The sequence below is a fragment of the Globicephala melas genome, chromosome 2 (genome assembly GCF_963455315.2).
Source record: "Globicephala melas chromosome 2, mGloMel1.2, whole genome shotgun sequence".
NCBI lineage: Eukaryota > Metazoa > Chordata > Mammalia > Artiodactyla > Delphinidae > Globicephala > Globicephala melas.
The window spans coordinates 93,452,218-93,472,643 of NC_083315.2; the positions used below are offsets into that span (position 1 = coordinate 93,452,218).

At 39.6% G+C, this 20,426-nt stretch overlaps 1 protein-coding gene across 1 annotated transcript in view; it reads right to left on the bottom strand.

Moving 5' to 3' along the window:
- Window positions 1–6,061: 6,061 nt before the first annotated feature.
- BUB1B (BUB1 mitotic checkpoint serine/threonine kinase B) overlaps window positions 6,062–20,426 on the bottom strand; it is a 58,422-nt gene continuing 44,057 nt past the window's right edge. The window contains exons 16-23 of the mRNA XM_030842957.2: window positions 18,050–18,183; window positions 17,612–17,752; window positions 17,156–17,256; window positions 14,716–14,865; window positions 12,949–13,091; window positions 9,879–10,050; window positions 8,765–8,871; window positions 6,062–7,343 (exon numbers count right to left, since the gene is read on the bottom strand). Coding sequence (XP_030698817.2) covers window positions 7,112–7,343; window positions 8,765–8,871; window positions 9,879–10,050; window positions 12,949–13,091; window positions 14,716–14,865; window positions 17,156–17,256; window positions 17,612–17,752; window positions 18,050–18,183 — 1,180 coding nt within the window. The 3' untranslated portion in view covers window positions 6,062–7,111. The remainder of the gene's footprint in view (window positions 7,344–8,764; window positions 8,872–9,878; window positions 10,051–12,948; window positions 13,092–14,715; window positions 14,866–17,155; window positions 17,257–17,611; window positions 17,753–18,049; window positions 18,184–20,426) is intronic.

The window sequence follows — 20,426 nt, forward strand, 5'->3', positions numbered from 1 at the left end:
AACGGGAGAGGCCACAACAGTGAGAGGCCCGTGTACCGCAAAAAAAAAAAAAAAAAAAAAGTCAGCATGGAGCAGAACTGGGGTTGGAGCCCAGGTTTTCCAGTTCATGAATCGGATTTATAGGGCTTCCTATTTTCTGCCTTTCCTTTTTCCTACTAAGCAAGTGGTCACTTTTTATCCATTGGCTCAGGAGAGGGATGTAGCAGAGGGTAATACAGAAATAGTTCTGAAAGCCTAAGCTCTAGCAGCAAGAGTCTCAGGAAGAGACTAAATGTCTTGGCCTTAAATGGGGTGAGTAGACCCTGCTCCCTAAGTCAGAAAGTGCTTCCCCTGGTGGGGGAGAGGAGTGAGATACATCTGCAGGGGGCTAGAGGGAAGGGATCTGCATCTCGCTTCCCACTAATGTGGGCAGCAAGACCTGCCTGTTACATACTGTCAGAGCAAACAGGACCAGAGGTAGCATTTAAGATTCCTGTGCTCTGAAAATGGCACAGAAGCAGCAGAGAGCTGTGAGCCAGAGACCACCTTCGGACCGAAACAGCCTTGTGGGCTGATGACGGGACTAGACGGATCTTCCTGATAGCTTGGTACCTGGCTTATCTTGAGTCTGTCTTCTTAAAGTACAAACACTTGGTTCCCTGAAGGTCACTCCCAGTAGAAACTCATTTCCCCTTTAGATTAGATAACACCATGTTTCTTTCACCTACCTTTATTATATTATAGATTTAGCTGTACTCTGTACTTAAATTAATTCAAAAGACAGTAAGGCTCCAATCTAGCTGGGATTCTAATCTACTCGAGAGGTTTCTAGAGAACTTTAGACCACATTAGAACTAAATCAATACAAACATCTACAAGCACCTGTACTAAAAGCTTTATTTAGTTCTCAAAACTTTGTAAAGTAGGCACTCGGGTTATCCTCATTTCATAGAGGACAATACTGGCTTAGAGAGGATAAGTAACTTGTTCATTGTCACACAGCCAGGATTCAAACCCAGGCATTCTGGCTGTAGAGGCAGCATCTCTAACCATGTTATTAGCATTCGGTTTGGCACCACAGGCAAGGGGCCATCTCAATACTGAGGAGGTTCTAGCAGGCCCTGGGCTTGTGAAGTTGACCCCCTATAATGTGAGCACCACATGCAAGATGTAACTAGAGTGTAAGAAGACACAGTTCCTGTCCCACAGAGCTCAACTGAATTAGAGAGGTAAGGCATGTACATGTACCTGTCCAAGGCAACTGATGATACAATGCAGGCAGGTGCTATGGGGCTGCCCTAGTGGCCTACACCACTGGTCCACAAGCTAGGTAGGGTTCTGGATGTGCCTGCTTGGGTGAGTCCTGAGCAAGTGGCTTCCTTATCTGTTCAGTGACAGAGTAGTTGATCAGGAAGGTCTCTCCCAGCAATGCTAGTTAACGTCTGTCTGCTCTGCCTAGCTCCTATTTCTGTCTGCCTGATCCCCTAGATTCACTGGGACTCCTTGACTTGCTGTACCACACATGTACGCACCCTTAGCTGTCTCATTTCCTGGAAGGAGCCAGTCTCACTGAACCTTCATGTGTCATCCTTGTCAATATCTTTATCACTTTATTCTAGCATTACCAGTTTATTTTTCAATTTTGTTTTAAAATGCAAACGCAAATGTATGTTCGTCTTTTTGTTCACAGATTTTAATGGGTATTTGTTTTTATGAAATGCCACCCTCACTTTGTTACTTGCAGGACTGAAGCAATTAAATAAAACGCATCACATGACCAGGTCAGTAAGATTAGACTACTTTGAAACTGCAGCATACACTGACTCACGTAACTGTTTCGAGTGAATGTGAGGCTGAATTATACACACACGGAAAATAAAGTACACACTTTGATGGAATAAACATACCTGTGAAAATAACATTTAATTTTGAAAAGGGTAAACAGTACAATGAAGTGTATCCTGATGTAAGGTCAGCAGTCGATTACAAGAGAAGGTTAAAGAAACATACACAAAGTGACACACTAGAAATGAAAGTGAGATTATGATTCCAGGCATATCTACAGCCTTTCCCCCCTCACCAAGACTCTAATACAGCTAGTTTTTGAACTTGTGGCCACTATTTTCCAACATTTTAATTCACTACTTATTTTTTTAACTCACTACGTATTTAATTCACTACTAATTTCTAGGACTATATAAAATTAATAGACACACAGTCCTTTGCTCACAAGGGGTTTGAGAACTAGCAGTGTGACTGGGCAACCACTGCTCCCCATGGAGAAGCCAATTTGAATTTAGTGGACAACACTGCTAGGCAGCTGAATATCTGCTGCAGGAGCCTCTAAAGAGCAAGACTACTGGAAGTAGTACGCTTTGACGGGAAAAACGTATGTTTATAGACATTTAGCCTGAGTTCATCATTGTTTGTTCCTTTCTTAATCATACAATGTCAGTTTGTGGAAACTCAAGTTTTTATACGAGAGCCATAAAATGTATTTTGTTTTGAAAAAAGTCAAGTTTTATGTAATTCAATCCCTTATTCACAGACACAGGAAGTTGTAACAGTAGGAAGATAATTTTAGAAAGCGCACCTTGAATAGAAACATTATAAAACATTTGAACATGTATGAATTTTTAGCATACTAAAAATAGAAGTTTAGATATATTATCTTCAATAATTTAAAACTGTTTTCATGCTCTCATTTTAATTCCAAATTAATCTTGCTTTTATATTTGGATGATAAAGTCTCCCAAATTTCCCACTATAAAAACACCTAACACATATTAGGCGTTTTGTTTTTTTAATGTAGAGAAGGGAAAAGATGACAAAACCATAGCCCATAATTTCTTAGCCTAGATTATCCCATAGACATAAAAAAAAGTGATCAGAATGTTCAAAATGCTCAGAAATGCACAAATTGAAAAGTAAAAGCCTTTATTCGTTCCCCTCTCTACTCTACTCTCCTCAAAGGCAACCACTTTTTCCCCTCAGCTTTTTTTTTTTTTTTTTTAAACATAAGCTGAAATGTCTGGAATCAACTTTCAAAGCCTAACTCTACAGGCTCATGCCAGATTGGAAGATTGGGCACCAATCTTCTTGGCACCCATGCCAAGGCATCCCTGCCATCTACAGAAATCGTCTGACTTCACCTCTGCATTAGTTCCAGGACTCCTCTTTCCGCAGGGTCTGTCACATGGATTATCCCTCTGGGACTAATGAGCCTTGGAAGCAGGGAGGACAACTGTTACAAACAGTGCTTTATCTTTGAGCATCTGTGCCAATGCTTCTTTAAGATAAACTCTTAGGAAAAATTTCTCAGCTGAAGGGAATGAATATTTAAATTAAATAAACATTGCCAAATCACCTCCTAATAGTGTGCCAATTTGCACTCCCACTAATAACATGAGTACTTATTTCCCCTCACCCTCACAAACACAATTTTCAACCATTTACTATCTGAATGATGAAAATTTCAGGCTTATTTTGCATTTTATTTAATTAGGAATGAGAGTGAACAACTCACATGCTGGCCATCAAAATGTTTTTAGTGGACTGTTCATGCCCTTTGTCTATTTCTACTGGTTTTCAATTTTTTAAGCGAGTTCTTTGTACCTTAGGTAAAATAGTGCTTTGACAGTGCTCTAGGCACTGGGGTTAAAACAAGAAACAAAGTAAATCCCTGCCCTTAAGGAGCTTAAATTCTAGTAGTGGGATACAGGGGAGAAGAACAAAAAATATATATATATATGCTATGGAAAAAACAGGTGATAGGTGCTATGGAAAAAATAAAGCAGGGTAAAGAGGGATAGAGAGTAACAGCAGAGCATCAGTGTGTGTGTGGGATGCTATTTTGTACAGAATAGCCAGGGAAGGCCTCTGATAAGGTGGAGATCTGAGAGGACATCTGAAGGGGAGTAGGGAGTAATCCATGTGAAGTTATGGGAAAGAACATTCCAGGCAGAAGAAACAAAGCAAAAAGTTCATAAAGAGGGAAACTAGTTGGCATGTTTAAGGAACAGAAAGGAGGTAGGCAGGCTACAGTGGAGTGAGCAAGGAAAAGAGGAGTCAGGGAAGAGGTGAGGGAATAGCAGGGTTAGACCTGGTAGGGTTTTGCAGGCTGTGAGAAGTCTTCCGATTTTGTGCTGTGTGAGATGGGAAGCCATTGGAGGGTTCTGATTTGACTGGAGGTGGGCAGGGGAAGCAGAGAGACTAGTTATGAGACCTTGAGATAATGCAAGTGAAAAATGATGCAAACGTGTGGCAAGTAATTTTTCCTAGTTTGTGTTTAGGGGTTTTTTTTGGGGGGGGGAGGGGAGAGACAGGTGACTATGTTAGGTTTTATTTTTTTTATCTATTATAGTAATAAATAGCAATCTTCCTGGATAAATCTTGGTGTTATGTCACAGACAAAAAATTACAAAGTCATCTACTATTTTATATTTTCAGTTTTTTACATTAACATTTTTGATCTAAATTTTTTTTTGCAGGTAAGCTGTGAAACAGGAAAGACCACTGCATATGGCTGTGCAATTTATTTACAAGGGTACCAGGTTGAGAGGGTAAGTACGGACTGAAATCCAGTCAAGCTACGGTGCACAGGGAGGTACTAAATCCACTAGAGGAAGGGGACTTCTAATTTGCACAAAGGTGCTGTATGAACTAGTGGTGGCGCTGGTGATAGAGTTCAAACTCTAATCCATTATTTCAACACCAGTTTTCTGAAATGCCACCTTTATCCTATTAAATATTCATAGCTTCTTGTGTCTTTGGTGGAAACAAGAACCTCATTAAGGTCGGAAGTTTGCCATATTAAAAATTTTTTTAAAAACGCATCTTCCTCACTAGGGAAATCTTACTTTTATGAGCCAGACTGGAAGTGAATTTGGTATAAGAGTTGGTGCAGCTGGAGGAAGAATTCCTGTTTTCCAAATGCAACAGACAAGAAGCATTTCTTTGCTGTCTTTGCTTAAAGATTTTAGCCTGAACACGAGTCATTTCAAAGTGCTTTGTGCTAACCCTCTGAAAGGCTTTCTTATCTACCTTGAGATAATAGCCCAACTAACAGTCTAAAGTCCTAATGCTAAAGGAAATCTTTTTATTTCCAGATTCAGGTTTGGCATCAGTTAGAGCACTCTGACTTGGGTGGAAGGTTTCTTGTACAGCTGCCACAGGGGGATGAGGGTTCTAACAGTGGTAGAAGATTAGTGGATGTACACTTTGTGAATGGTGAGGCGCTATATATTCCATGGTCTCTTTTCAAACAAAAGTGAAGATCCTGTCTTTTCAGCTATGTTCTTTTTCTCAGGTCTATCGTTAGGCTATTTCTGCCTTAGTGAGACAAGAAATAAGAACCATTTGAAGCTTCAGCCAACAAATAGAGGCTTCCGCTTCCTTCTCCCAAGACAAACAACATAAAATATAAGGAAAACGGAAATGTGCCTGCTTTGTGGTTTTATGCTCAGGCAAAGAGAAAACAAAGACATCATAGGTCCTAACTGGTCAGGTATTATTTTCTCCCCTCTACGAAGAAAGGTCAGGATTGGAGGGGATGGGGAAAGGAGGAAGAGGTAGCAAAATAGTTGCAAGTTCTCTAATAAATTAGCTTCCTTAGATTTTCCTCCCTCTCCTCAGACTGGACTTTCAGAATCAAAGCTTTATCCATAAAGCACTGGTTTGTCAGTCTTGCTGTCAAGGTTGCTGAAAAATTCACTAGATGGTAGCTAAGCCTATGTTGAGAAAGAATCTAAATTTACCATCCAGCCTCAAATGACTTTATGTGTCAAAGAGGTGGATTGAGAAATGAGGAGAGGAGAGCAGAGCAGAGGGGTAGATGGGTTCGATTACATAAAAGATACAGATATATAATTTCATATCCTTAGTTGTATAAGAAGCAAACATGAAAATGTTTGAAAAATCATATTTTGGTTAAGAGCAAAAAATTTCTAAGTTGATTATCCTTCAGAGCCAAGTCATGTTTCAGTGCTTCAACTATATATGCTTAAATATTTTTAGCTGAGATATACTTAGAATCTTCTGCTTTCCAGCAATCTTAGAGCAGTAACAGTGACAACTAGAGTGAAAAAAAAAAATCAGGCACCAGCATAGAGGCACATTTGATAATTTTGATATTTAGATATGAAATAGTTAATTTTCATTGCCCTTTTCTACCAATTTCCTTCCCTATACCCAAGACCTGGTGTAATTCATGCTTCTGTTTAGCAGTCTAATACTTCATTTAGACCTATTCTCTCCCAAATGATTCCATGCTTCAAAGTCATCTTTTTATTCTAAAATTCTGCCTCTTCAAATCTTCCAAACAACAAAATCTCCTTCTATTCCTTCATTAACCGTGCCCCCACCAAGTCATTTTGCATGTAACAGAATGGTAATTATTCCATTTCTGAAAGGTTGCTAAAGCCCATTCAAAACCTTTTCTTTTCTAACTCGCACAGCCCTAATCAAGAGACCGAGCAGCAGCACTGCTAGATTATATAAGTAGACCAAGGGGTTTGGTGGATAAAAAATGAAAACATTAAAATATAATAAAAACAAACAATTTTGCCCCTTGAAATTTAAGAAAATTTGGCCTTGTGTAAACCATTTTATCTGCTTTTCAATCTAGACCATTTAGTGGAAGGTCAGGAACACCTAAAGGAATGGTTGGCTATTCTGTCTCGTTACGATCCTATCATAACAGTTCCAAGTCTAGAATATATACATTTCCATGGTAAAGTAGCGCCTGTCTGCAAAATCAGGCCATTTATTACCTTAGTTAGCAAAAAGTAGATGAGATGTTAGAAGCACAAATTTAACAAATACTATTTTATTATTTACAAAATACATAGTGATTATAAGGGCACAGGTCACAAATTACAAACGGGAAAAGTACAGAGAAAAGTTGAGACAAATGCATTAAATGACAACAAGGTACCCATTAACGTGGAATCCATTTAGAATAAAACAGTTCTTTGTTAAAGTTAGACAAGGCCAAGAGGCGGTACCTTGTTGAGTAGAAAATGCCAGTTACCTAGAAATATACTTCTACCAAAAAGCAGAAAAGTGTTAGTAGTGTACCTAAATTAAGTCATAGCATATACAGGTCCAGTGTTCCACAGTACCACCATCGGTTTTAGGCAGGAATCTGCGAGAGACTTGACTGCCCATCTTGCTGGAAGAGGAAAGCCCCAGGACTGATTAACTTCCCTACCTTCCATAAAGCTTTGTTCAGGTGACTTTGGAATGTGGCGTCAAACACCCCATTCATTTCTGCTGCAAGTTCCCTCAGAACAGACACTGTGGACTCATCACTGGCATTCAGAATCCGCACGAAGAATTTATTCCACAGTTCACCACCTTTTAGCCTAAAAATATATAAAACCATTTTCATCAAGATTAGGCATATAGGAGTTAGAATTCTTTCTGTGTTTAACTCAGTGGTACATTTATGCACCAACATGATTTAAGGTAATACCTAACTCTAGGGTTAGAGATCATTCAAGTAGTGTCCTTTGAAAACCCAAGGTCAAACTACAAAAAAAAAAAGAAAAAAGAAAAAAGACTACCATAGTGGGAAGAGCCATAATATAATGCACATAAAGGGAAAGAAAATCTTTCATCTGAATCTATAAATTTCCTCCACATACTAAGATGCAGCATTTCTCTTCTACAAATAGAAGAAAGACGAAATTTGTCTCCTCTCTTCTAACTTTTCTAAAGTCTAGGTCATTAGAAAGACTACAGCTTCCTCTCTCCCCCCGCCCAGGGGTTTATTACCTTCACAACCTTCTCAGAAACCTAAGCTCAAGTGAAGTAACTACTGCTTAAGTCTATGATGTTTGCACCTTTTTTTTTTTAAAGATCAGAGAAGCTTCTATTATTGTAAAAGGCAAGGCTGTTAGGAAACCCCACCTGACCCCACTTACTTCTGTTTGTGTAAGACCCACCTAGGACCATAACCAACTGGAGATAACCTGAATCTATCCTATATGCCTTACATTATATTTCAAACCTATTTTGAAAGTACATGTTAGAGACAAATAAGACTGGCCAAATTCTGAATTAAATAAAGAAAAAAATACAATTCAATTGTTGGCAGGGGAAAATGGAGGTGAAGGGGTGTTAAATTTTCAACACTGATTTTTCTTTTCTTTAAGTGATAGATTGGTAAGCTTATTCTGCGAAGTTAATAGCTATGATAAGGTAAGGGAGAACATGGGATATTTAATAAGTATTATGAGCAGGCCTGAGGGAGCACTAAGGTTCTGAGACCAAGCAGCTGTTATTAAGAGAGCATTTACTTCCTCACCAAGGAGATTCAGTTCTCTGCTTTGGTTTCACCCATTCATTAAATAAATAATAGCCTAAAATTAGTATGTAATTTAGAAATTTAGCTTTCTTCAAGAGATGCTTATTAACTTTTGACAAAAGCTATTAAAAACGGCCATAAGACTAACACCAATTGATTAGAAAATTATTCTCATAAAATGTTTCTATTAAGCCTTCTAAATTGAGAGGCTTCCATACTCTAGTCACGGTTTATATGTCTATGATACATCTGGGTCCAGAATGATGTCCTGAAGTCCGAATAGCTAGATTCCCATTTTTAATGAACAATTCCTTTGTCCTGCACAAGGTGCTCCACTGATACTCTAATGAAAACTGGTTAAAATTAATGAAATCATGGCATTTGGACTATGAAACCAAGGCTGTCAAAGCAGAGAGCACCCAAGATAAAGAGAACATTATTTGGACAGGCAAAGACCCTGAAACCACCAATACTTACTCAGAAATATTTTGGCTAAGTCTCCAGAGGGACCCATCCCAGAAGACCTGCAGGTGTTCCTTGAACAATAGTAAATGTGCTAAATCTGCTACACCAAACAGATCTACCTGAAATCACAAAAAGCACCATCAGCTACAATCATTCTCTGCTATTGTCATGGCAATTTATTTATGTAGGAAGTTGACAGGTATCATAGTGCTTAGCTAAGTTTATTTTATGACATACATTTTAGTAGACTGTTCCTTATCCTTACAGTAAAGAGAGAAACTCCCCAAAGAAGTGATCAGTAGAGCCAACTCTAGGAATTATCCTAGAACAAAAGATGACAAATAGGGCTTCCCTGGTGGCACAGTGGTTGAGAGTCCGCCTGCTGATGCAGGGGACGTGGGTTCGTGCCCCGGTCCGGGAAGATCCCACATGCCGCGGAGCGGCTGGGCCCGTGAGCCATGGCCGCTGACCCTGCGCGTCCGGAGCCTGTGCTCCACAACGGGAGAGGCCACAACAGTGAGAGGCCCGCGTACCACAAAAAAAAAAAAAAAAGAAGACAAATATATCTGGACTGCCAAATTCAAATTTGTACACCTACTAAATTTGCATGGACTCTAGCTGTGATCTAAATGTGTTCTACATGACTAGTTCAGGGCTATGCTACATATTCAGTCAGCAAAATGCCATATATCCAGAGCTGAGTCAGAAGGGATTTCTGCATATAATGCCACCATATAAAACACTTTATATTTCTCCTAATGTCTTTTTATATACATTATTGCATTTAATCCTCACAAGAATTCTGATGTAAACAGAGCTGATTATTATCTTTATTTTACAGAGAAGATCACAGAAAATGATTTACAAAAGACAAGACAGATAACTGGTAGAAATGGCCCTGACACTTAGGTTACTGAGTTAGTCATGTGTCTGCACGTGTATGTGTAAATTCTTCAGTATTGTGACAGAAAAATGGTACATTTTGCTTGACTTGGTGATATCTGAAAACTAGGTCATCTGTTCCAGGAGAGACAATATCAGTAAACACTAGCTTTCCTGGCTTATCTAGGTAAGAAAGAAATTAAGAAGCCCTCTCCACATTTGCTCAAGCTTGTTTTACACTTACCTGGTAGGGAGAAGAACAGTTAGCCAGGATCTTTTGTCCTTCCAGGATCTGTACAGTCCGAAAGCCGCTGAGGTTAAAAACATCTAGCTGTGCCCTAAGGTCAACACTGTAGGAAAAGTCCACTATCTTCAAAGCTTGATCGTTCTTATTACAATCATAGGGATCGTGGATTCTAAGTCCAGATGTAAGAGAAGGAGATAATAAAAATAGGCCATGAAAGAAACTGCATAGCTGGTCTTTAAAAAAAAAAAGAAGAAAGAAAAAAAAGGAGGTACTGCAGGTGTGCCTTAGCTATGCCAATAGCTCCCTCCAGTGGTTAGTTATGAAAATGCACCTGTAAGAGCAGTGGCAGTATCCACCCAACTGGGGACCGTTAAGATGAGTTTAGTGACCCAAGCTATATCTAAGCCATTGTGCATGGCCACCACAGAACATTTATCAAGTTTCCATATTATATAAACTAAATACTGGAAGTAGACTGCAGGCCTCTGTCTTGCACTGAACATATTGACATATATAACAGCAATGATTTATACACTGACAAGAATTATGATGGAGGAAATTAAAGCTTTGATAGATGTCACAGTCTTTCTTGTTTATTATTAGATTAGGCTTTCCGAGTGTCATTCAGATCCCTCCTTCCCAGAGTTTAACTGAAAACAACATAAGGCTGTTTTTTGGTAAAGTGATACCTTTACAAAATACTGTAAACCATCCTGTTTATATTAAATTAATACCATACTGTCTTCCTCTTATATGTGATTCCAATCCTGTTTCCTTACAAAAAAAAAAAAAAGAGAGAAAAGAACTTTATAGCACTAATTCACTATTGATTTTCCTCAGGCTTATCTATTCCGTGTAATAAAGCTATTCTCCAAAGAGATATAGGAACTATTTATGTGAGGAAAAAATGGATTATTTTTGTGTTCCTTCTGTTTCTCTGCTTTCTCAGTTGGTGTTTTCAAATCCCTGATGGATATCAGTGGCAGGTCTTATATTCCTAAATATAGGCTTTGATTAATCCTATCACATATACCTCCACAGCACAGAATGATCTATTTTACTTTAAAATTTATGATTCCTTACTACAACTTGTTTTTGGCCATCATAAAACTATAATTCCCAAATGTTTTCAAAACTTGGGAGAGGTAGGAAAAATGTTTCTGAGAATAATAAAAAGAAGCAGGAAGGTCTCCTAGCTCTCTAATCATCCATTCACTGTTACCCTGGGCAAGACATTCCACTTTTTTGGATCTCATTTTACACACACACACACACAATGTAGAAACTGCATTAAATGATTTCAAAAGGCTCTTTCACACAGACATAGAGAATAGACTTGAGGATATGGGGAGGGGGAAGGGTAAGCTGGGATGAAGTGAGAGAGTAACATTGACATATATACACTACCAAATGTAAAATAGATAGCTAGTGGGAAGCAGCCGCATAGCACAGGGAGATCAGCTCACAGCTTTGTGACCACCTAGAGGAGTGAGATAAGGAGGGTGGGAGGGAGATGCAAGAGGGAGGGGATATGGGGATATATGTATACATGTAGCTGATTCACTTTGTTATACAGCAGAAACTAACACAACATTGTAAAGCAATTATACTCCAATAGAGATGTTAAAAAAAAAAGGCTCTTTCAATTCCTTGTGCATCTATATGAAATTTCCTATCAAATTTGAAAAGTTGTGACAAAGTAAAAGGCAATGTCCCTTCAACACTATGTGGTTTCCTGGAGTCCTCTAGTGACTGAGAGAAGGATATTTGAATACACAGCATACAAATGCCTAATCCCAAAAAGGCTTAGAAAATCTCTTTGCTTACAATTTCCATGAAAAGTCCTGAGAACTCTAGCACTATCCTCTGAAATTTCAGTGCTGTGAAATAGAATGAAAATAAAAACTATACCAGGGGTTCTCACATTTGGAAACATATGGGGAGATATTTGGTGATCACAATGGCTGGGGGATTGTAACTTGTGTTTGGGTGAGAGGTAATTACGGGGAAATAAGATATAAAACATCCTGACATGCTTGGACCAGACCTGCACAAAGAATTATCTCATCCAAAGTACCTATGGTGCCCTGGATGAGAAATGCTGCTGTATTATGCCTGGGGAAGCCTTTAGGACTCTGCCATCTCAGGAAAGAAGGTAGGATGCTCTAGTTTTTTTGGTTATAACTGCAGAAATACATTGAAGGTTCTTTTAATTTCCATGCCAACTATGATTTAGAGTCTAATTCAGTTTCTTCTTACAGAATAAGTAGTCAGGAGAAATGTAAAGAATGATTCCAGCTTTTAGTGTACACGAATGACCTCAGAGAGAAAGTTAACTGCTTACCCAAGTCACAGGCTTGGGGCAGACAAAGCATCTTTAAACCAGACTGCTTCACTCAAATACCAAGAGATCAATGCCCATTATTAGACAGGTGTGTTGGTCCTCTAGTCCTTTCCATAAAACAAAAATTGTTGAGCATCTTTGCCTTGTTTATGCCTCAATGTTGTCTGTATTTTCTCAGTTCTTAGTATTTGGGCTTCATTTCTTATTTCCTGCTCTGCGCTCACCCCTTGAACCTGATGGCTAAACTGGATGTAATTTGAACACTAAGCCCCTTTTCTTGGCATGGTTTGCATTTGCACTCTGGTTTTACCTACTTCTCTTGGCAATTACCTCAATTTGGTGTGACTTAAGCTTTGGCCTTTGAAACTGAGCAGTGCCTCAGTGTTGCTAGCATCCTTGCTAGCTCCGCACTGGTCCCACACAAAGAAAGACTAGACAATCTACTTCACATTTCCCCAAATATTCACATTTTACATCTCTTCTTGACAGGAATCATCACGATGGAGTCGTTAATTCTTTTTTTCTGGATTTTTTCATCAACGTGTTTTTTTTGGTTGAATTCTTTTAAACTATTCCCAGTGACTATTGACTTTTAGGTAGCAAATATTCTCTTAACGTACTGTGTTCATTAATATGGCATTTATCAAAAGGCAAAAGAGAATGGCAACTATCCATGTTTTACGACAAAGCTGACAGAATTATGAGAGAATGAAAAGGACCAACCTGTTTCTAAGAATCAGACTCCTTGGACTCAAGTCACCATGGACTATTTCTGCTTTGTGTAGTTTCTCCATCATTGTCAAGAGGTTACAAATAATCAACACTATCATTTCATGGGTAATAAATTCACTGTATTGAAGAAGATCCTGGAAATAGAAGGACAGAAAACTATTTCTTAATTTGGGGTGACTTATACTCAATACCTTGCTTACCACTGCCCTGTACTCTTCCTTGTTGTTCTCTATTAGAATGTCGGCTCCTTTGTAGGTTGGGTTTTTGTCCCATTTTTAATAATGCTGCTCTCCAATTAGATTGTTTATAAGGATTTAATGAAATAATGGATGAAGAGCATCAAGGGTGAGCCTGGCCCATAATAGGTACTCTATAAATGGTAGTTTTAAAATACCATCATTCCAATCATTTTGGAGAATTTGTATTACCATCAAAATTGCAGCAAAACCATCACTATGTTGTACACCTGAAACTAATATAACATTGTCTATCAACTATACTTCAATTTAAAAAGAGATGAGAAATAAAAAACTCGGAAACACTAAACTAAAAAAAGGCAGTAAAACTTTCTTAAGAACATTCCAAAGAATAAAATGATATATTGTGGGGAGTTCCCTGGTGGCCTAGTGGTTAGGATTCTGGGCTTTCACTGCCAAGGGCCTGGGTTCAATCCCTGGTTGGGGTACTGAGATCCCGCAAGCCGTGTGGTGTGGCCAAAAAAGATATATTGTGTTTGGGTTCCAAAAATGATCCAGGGGGAAAATATAGATAGAACAAGAGTGGCAAAAATAGACCTCTGGTTTCCATTCCTCACATAAGGAGCTTGGAAGTTACTACTGTCCTAACATGTAAAAAGCTGAGCCAACTGAAAAATCAACAACTCCTTTAGGATCTGTAAGCATAGGGGGGCCCCACATTTTTGTGAACTTTACCTCCAGGAGCCAGACCAGGTTCTCACAGTAAATATCACAGAAAAATTCCCCTAGTGCTTCCAGCAGCGGGAGGGGGAAAAAGAACCATTTGAAATAGGCCACAGCACTCTGTTCTTTTTAACAAGGCCTGCCTTCAGGGGAAACTAGTTAACCAGAGCCTAACCTGCTGGGGCATTTTCAGAGCCTACCTGACCTGGGGAAGGGAAATACACAATTCCAGCCCACTCCAGCCATCTTGTCCTACCTAAGCCGGGTGGTGGCGGGTATGGGGGTAGGAAACTGAGAAACTTGTGAAGTTCACAGTCCAAAGGCATAGGCTCGCTGCAAAAGACGATGAATCATAGCACTGTACAACACCTTCCCTCCCCTTACACCTCATCATCATATTACTAAAGGCCTATTTACAGTAGCTCCTTTTACCCAGTACATCATGCCTGGCTATCAAGAAAAAATTACAAGGCATACCAAAAAGCAAAAAATGCAATTTGAACAAGGATCAAAATCAGACATGGCAGGGATGTTGGAATTACCAGACCAGGAATTTAAAACAAAAGTGGACATGAGCTGGTGATGGTCACAGTTAGATGACCAGGTCATTACACAATTCTGTCTATTTTTATATGTTTGAAAATTGACATAATAAAAAGTTAAAGGAGGTTTTTGGTCAAAATAACTTGGAAAAAGAAAACAATGCTTTAAACTCATAATTTAATTGGTCTATTTCTAGAAGATTAACAGGAATTCTGTACTAAATTCCTTTGCTAAATGGAGCACAAATCTCTCTACTTGAGGACTTTAAATGATATGTTTTCATATTATTGCAAACCTGAAGGGTGAAGCAGTTTATATATTGGTGCCAAACAATACAGCCATCTTGGTATTGATAACAGATACACAAATTATCACACTCCTCATTTAAACGTTCCTTTAACTTGAAGTTGATATAAAAGTCCCATGGGACAGGTTGGGAAGATACCTGTAAGAAAATATATTTTAAAAATAAGAGTCATTAGAATCTATGGTTATAGTTGGCAGAATGAAAACATTCCCTCCAGCCCTTCCTATATCCCAACAGAAATAATAGTAATGGGATATTTTAAAAGGTAGAAATCTATAATAAAGGATGGAGCAGCAGGAAATTCTGAAAGCTGGAAAGAGAATAATAAGAGGTAACAATCCACTTAACAGACCCAAGAAAGCTGATTCTAGCAGTGGAGAAAGCTGAAAGCAACCATATTTATACTACAAGACCATCTCCCTATAATATAAAACTGGTGGCACTAATTACCTATGGAAGTAAGGGTGAAGGTGGAGCTAAACCAGGGGTGGTTGAACTCTGTAAAGAGAACATCAGTCCCCAGACTCCCCTCCTGCTCCTGTAGCCCAGCCTAGCCCTGCCTCTCTCTCATTCTTGAAGACCAGAAGTTTATTCCTAGAGAATATAAAACAGAAGGGCTCTGGACTAGAGGACACCGTGCATTGTTGAGGGTGGGAATACCATATGGAGAAGAGGAAAAAGGTTATTATATGTCAAATGTTAGGATGCATCTTCCTGCCCCTCTACTCTCCAGACTAACTTCCCCATGCAGCTTTCAGGAGGCTAGCAGCCAGGATTACATGCTCTAGGCAGGAAACCAGAAGTTTTCTCTAAGGAATCTGATAAGCTCAAAAGACCCAAAGATTGAGGATTTTCCAACAAAATGGCCAAGTGAGATCACTGTACAGTGAAGTCTACAGCTGTCAAGGTCCCACCATATAACAGAGATTTCAACTGGCTTTCTAGCATCCCACACTTAAATATGAAGAGACAGCCAAAGACTTGAAGAAAGCCTCTAATATGAAAGACAGAGATCAAAACAGACAAAAGGAAACAGATGATGCAGGGAGAAAAAAAAAATTAAAGTATCATTAATATACTCAGAGAGATAAGGAATATTTTATCTTTGAAACGAAGAACAGAATGCTACAAAGAAAGAACATTAAATACATGATAAAAGAAATGAAAAACCCAGTAAAAAGACTGAAAATAAAGTTGACAAAACATTCAGAAAGTAAAGCAAAAAGACAAAGAGAAAATAGGAGAAAAAAAGATAAGGTTTTTAAAGAATCTGTCCAGGAGACCCCAAATCCTAATAAAAGGAATTCTAGAATAAGTGAACAGAAAAGACTGGGGGGAAGAAATAATTTTTTCTTTGAAGATAATTTCTCAGAACTGAAGGAGTCTCCAGATTGAAATGGCCATCAAGTGCCTAGCATATGGGTGAAAATACACTTTCACCAAAGCATGTAATTGTGAAATTTCAGAATGCTGGGGACAAACGTAAGATCCTACAAGGATCCAGAGAGAGGGGGAAAAAAAATCACACAGAGAATGGCAAAAGATTTTAAAAGCAAGGTTAGAAGCCAAAAGCTAATGGAGCTTATCTTCAAAATTCTAAAGAAAAAAAGTTTTGAACCTAGAATTCTAATATCCAGCCAACCTACCAATCAAATAAAGATGTGGAATAAGAAATTTTTTGACATGCAAGGTTTCAAAAAATTTACATCCTATGCATCCTTTCTCAGGAAGCTACTAAAATATGAGGACTTAAACCAAGAAAGAAAAAGAAAATGGGATCCAACGTAACTAGGCATTCAATATAAAAAAGAGGTCATGTGAATCCCTGGAATGATGGTGAATGGAAATTTCAAGGTAATGTAGTGTGTGTGTGTGTGTGTACGTGTGTGTGTGTGTGTGTGTACGTGTCAAGCCTAGAATGTAACTTGTCCAGATTGGAGTGAGCCAAAAAATTTCAGATGTCCTCAAAAAGATAAAATTGATGTAACACCTGACATGTTTGGACACATTGAGAGATTTATACAATACCCTCTCATTTTTTTTTTTTTTTTGTGGTACGCGGGCCTCTCACTGCTGTGGCCTCTCCCGTCGCGGAGCACAGGCTCTGGACGCGCAGGCTCAGAGGCCATGGCTCACAGGCCCAGCTGCTCCGCGGCATGTGGGATCCTCCCGGACTGGGGCACGAACCCGCGTTCCCTGCATTGGCAGGCGGACTCTCAACAAATGCGCCACCAGGGAAGCCCTACCCTCTCATTTTTGATATCTCATCTTGGCATATAATGGTGAGTGATTTCTTTATGCATCACTGACTTTCCTATAAGGAAGCTTATAGACTATGAGAAGGATCTTATGGTACCATGGGGTCACAGTTACTGCTTCAACCAACATTATTTACAAAGAAATTGAAATGACAGAGACTCAGTCCCACCTTTATTATGGTTAACTCTGCAGAGTTTCTTGGCGTCACCCAGAATAATTTGTAGTCTTCACATATCAGGTATTGTTGTTTAATGCAATAATCCTCATTATCTGTTGAGAAGGTTTGATTCCATTTCAAAATCACTGTGAATATATATAGCCCCCTAGCTTTTACTTCCTGGCTTAAGGGCTAAAGGCACTCACTTTATATTTGCCAGTTAGTAGCATCTAGAATACTTTTCAAAATCATTTGTTAAAAACTGAAAGAGGGGATAAAAAAATTGAAAGAGGGGAAGACAGAATTCCATTGTTACTGGGACATGAACTTATCAATGTGTCAACTCCTATAATGTTGTTTCTTACATTCTAGAAATATTGATTGTACTTAAGCATCAAATTCAAGTACAAATAATCACTTATTTGTATACTGTCATACATAAAAGGACATGCATTCAACGATACTTACCTAATTCAATTTCCTTCTCTATTTCTAAATTAGGCATTGGTTTATCTTCTACAAAAAAGTCTGTAGAGGTACTCAGCTCTGGTAGGGATTTTAGCAGCTGTCTGCGATACTGTGAACACCAGGGTGACTGAGTAGGGCTGTCTGCGGGAAAAAAAATGTTCAAAAAAAATTATTCCAAAACTTAAAATGGGTATTATAACAGAGGAGGGGGAAAAAAAAACCATGATTGCATAATCAATACTGCTAACCTAACAAGACTCATCTATCTCAGGTCTTTATGATACCGAATTCAGTTAGTACTCACCTATTCTAGAGATTTCACAATTTATGGCAACTTTTCTAGAGAAGAAATACTTATACCTCAGTTTGCTCTGATAAATAAGTGTTCACTGGACATGGATATAGATATTTGTTTACAAATGGTATATATGAACCTACCTGCAGTCTCACTAGTGAGCTCCAGTTTCTCAGGAATTTGAAGACATTTGATGGAGGAGGTGCTTGTAACTGAGGCAGAAGATCCAGAGAACCCAGAGGAGTGTGTGGCTTCACCGCTGTCTTCAATAATTGGGCTGAAAGAACCACAGATCAGTCAATCCTCAAGGGGGTAATTTATATCAACTTATCTTTATTATACTTTTATTTGCTATTCAATAGCCTCAATTTTAAAGTCCATTATTTTCCTGAAAAAAAAAAAAGATTCATAATCAGAATCTAGGTAACTTTATCTACTCTGGTTGAAAATCAACGCCAAGCATTAAATTTATGTTTTATTAACCTAATCTATAGGAAATGCCTTCTTCTACGTCTATTCTAAACTGACTGAGAAAAACTAAGACACTAACTTCCTTCCTCTTTATCCTTTCTTTGGACTTTTTAACTCTTCAATAAGCAAAGGTCAAGAAAGAAAAAGCGAAATTATTCAAGGTGAATACATGCTAGAAAATGTGAAAAAAGTTTGAAAATACAGTTTTAAAAGTACAAAATGGCAAATTAAAGAATATTCCTGGGCTTCCCTGGTGGCGCAGTGGTTAAGAATCCGCCTGCCAATGCAGGGGACACGGGTTTGAACCCTGGTCCGGGAAGATCCCACATGCCGCGGAGCAACTAAGTCCGTGCGCCACAACTACTGAGCCTGCAAGCCACAACTACTGAGCCCACATGCCACAACTACTGAAGCCCGTCCTGGAGCCCATGCTCCACAACAAGAGAAGCCACTGCAATAAGAAGCCACGTACCACAATGAAGAGTACCCCCACTCGCCACAACTAGAGAAAGCCCGCACACAGCAATGAAGACCCAAGGCAGCCAAAAATAAATAAATAAAATAAAATTTATAAAAAAGCAGCTTGCTCCTTAAAAAAAACACAAAAAACTATTCCTAAAACTGGAATAAGTTTGTTTAAATCAGGTGGCTTTTAAATATAGAGAGATCACAAGGCTTAGTCCCTGGCTCTCTATGCCATTTCCCCCCTCTTCTTTATTCATTTCCACCTCTCTATCAAAAGATATTTTAAATAACATGTCTCCAGTGGAGCCAACATGGCTACCAGGAGGACGAGAAATTCGTGTCTTCTCAAAACTAGGGCACCTACCAGGCACTGGTGGGGGACCACAGACATCTCAGGGGACGGGAGAAACCCCCAGCCACCAGGTAGGATGTGAGGTGTGGGGGGAGTGAAGGAGGAAGAGAAGTGGAGGGGGACCGGACTGGCACCCCTGAGGGGCAGCTGGGGGAGGGTAAGGGATCCACCCCGAAAGGGGGAAACTGGGGAATCATTAGGAGGGCAGAGGATCAAAAGGGAGCATGGCCATGTTTCCACTGCCCACTTGGACCCCCAGGAACCTGCTGAGATCCTGGGCCTGATCCTCTCCCCACTGAGGCCCTCTCCAGACGCACGGGTCCTGAGGGAGTGGGAGGGAGGGAAGGGGGAGCAAAAGTAAAGGTTGGACTTCAGGGACCAACACCCCTGAGGGGTGTCTGGGGGAGGAGGGGTTCCTACACCCAGCAGGACCCACCCATGGTTAGGGGTCCAGTGGCCCAGTGGGGGGCGGGTGCGGGAGACCCTGGCAGAGACCATGGGGGAGGGGCATGAAGAAACGGAAGGTAACACGGCCAGTGCCTTCCCTGTCCACTTAGGCACTGGGAAGCCTGTTGGGGTCCAGGGCCTAATCCTCTGCCCTCAGAGCCTCCCTCCTGCCCCGGAGAGCCCAAGCCCTGCCCCTACACCCTCACTCAGGGCTCTACCTCCAAACTCCCGAATGCCACACTCTAGAGGTCTTTCTTTCCACGTGCTGCCTACCCCCTTCTGTGCAGGTCCTAAGCAGAGGCCCCGCCCCATGCTTGAACGTTGTCCCGCCTTGGCCCCACCCCATGCTCAAACGTCACCCCCATGCCCTAGGTCCCGCCCCACCCTAAACCCCATCCCCGCCTAAACTCCTCCCCCAGAGTCAAGGCTTTTTTTCTTTTCTTTTCTTCTCTTTTAGATTGGGTTCTGTTTTACCTTGTTGATTCACTGCTGTTGATTCTTTTGTATTTTTATTTTTCTTAATAAACCTTTTATTATTCTAATTCTATTTTATTTTTTACACTTTATTAGTGATCTCTCCTTTTGGCTTCTTTCCCACCCCACCCCCCTTTTTTTCCTTTTTTTTCTGCTGCGGTTTTATTTTACCTTGTTGCAGTTGCTTCAATTAGTTTACTTTTCCTAATATATTTTTTATCTTTCTAATTTTATTTTGTTTTTTATTCTCTGATACTGTACTGCCCAGTTTTCTCTTTCTTTCTTCCTTTTTTTTTTATCCTGCCACAAAG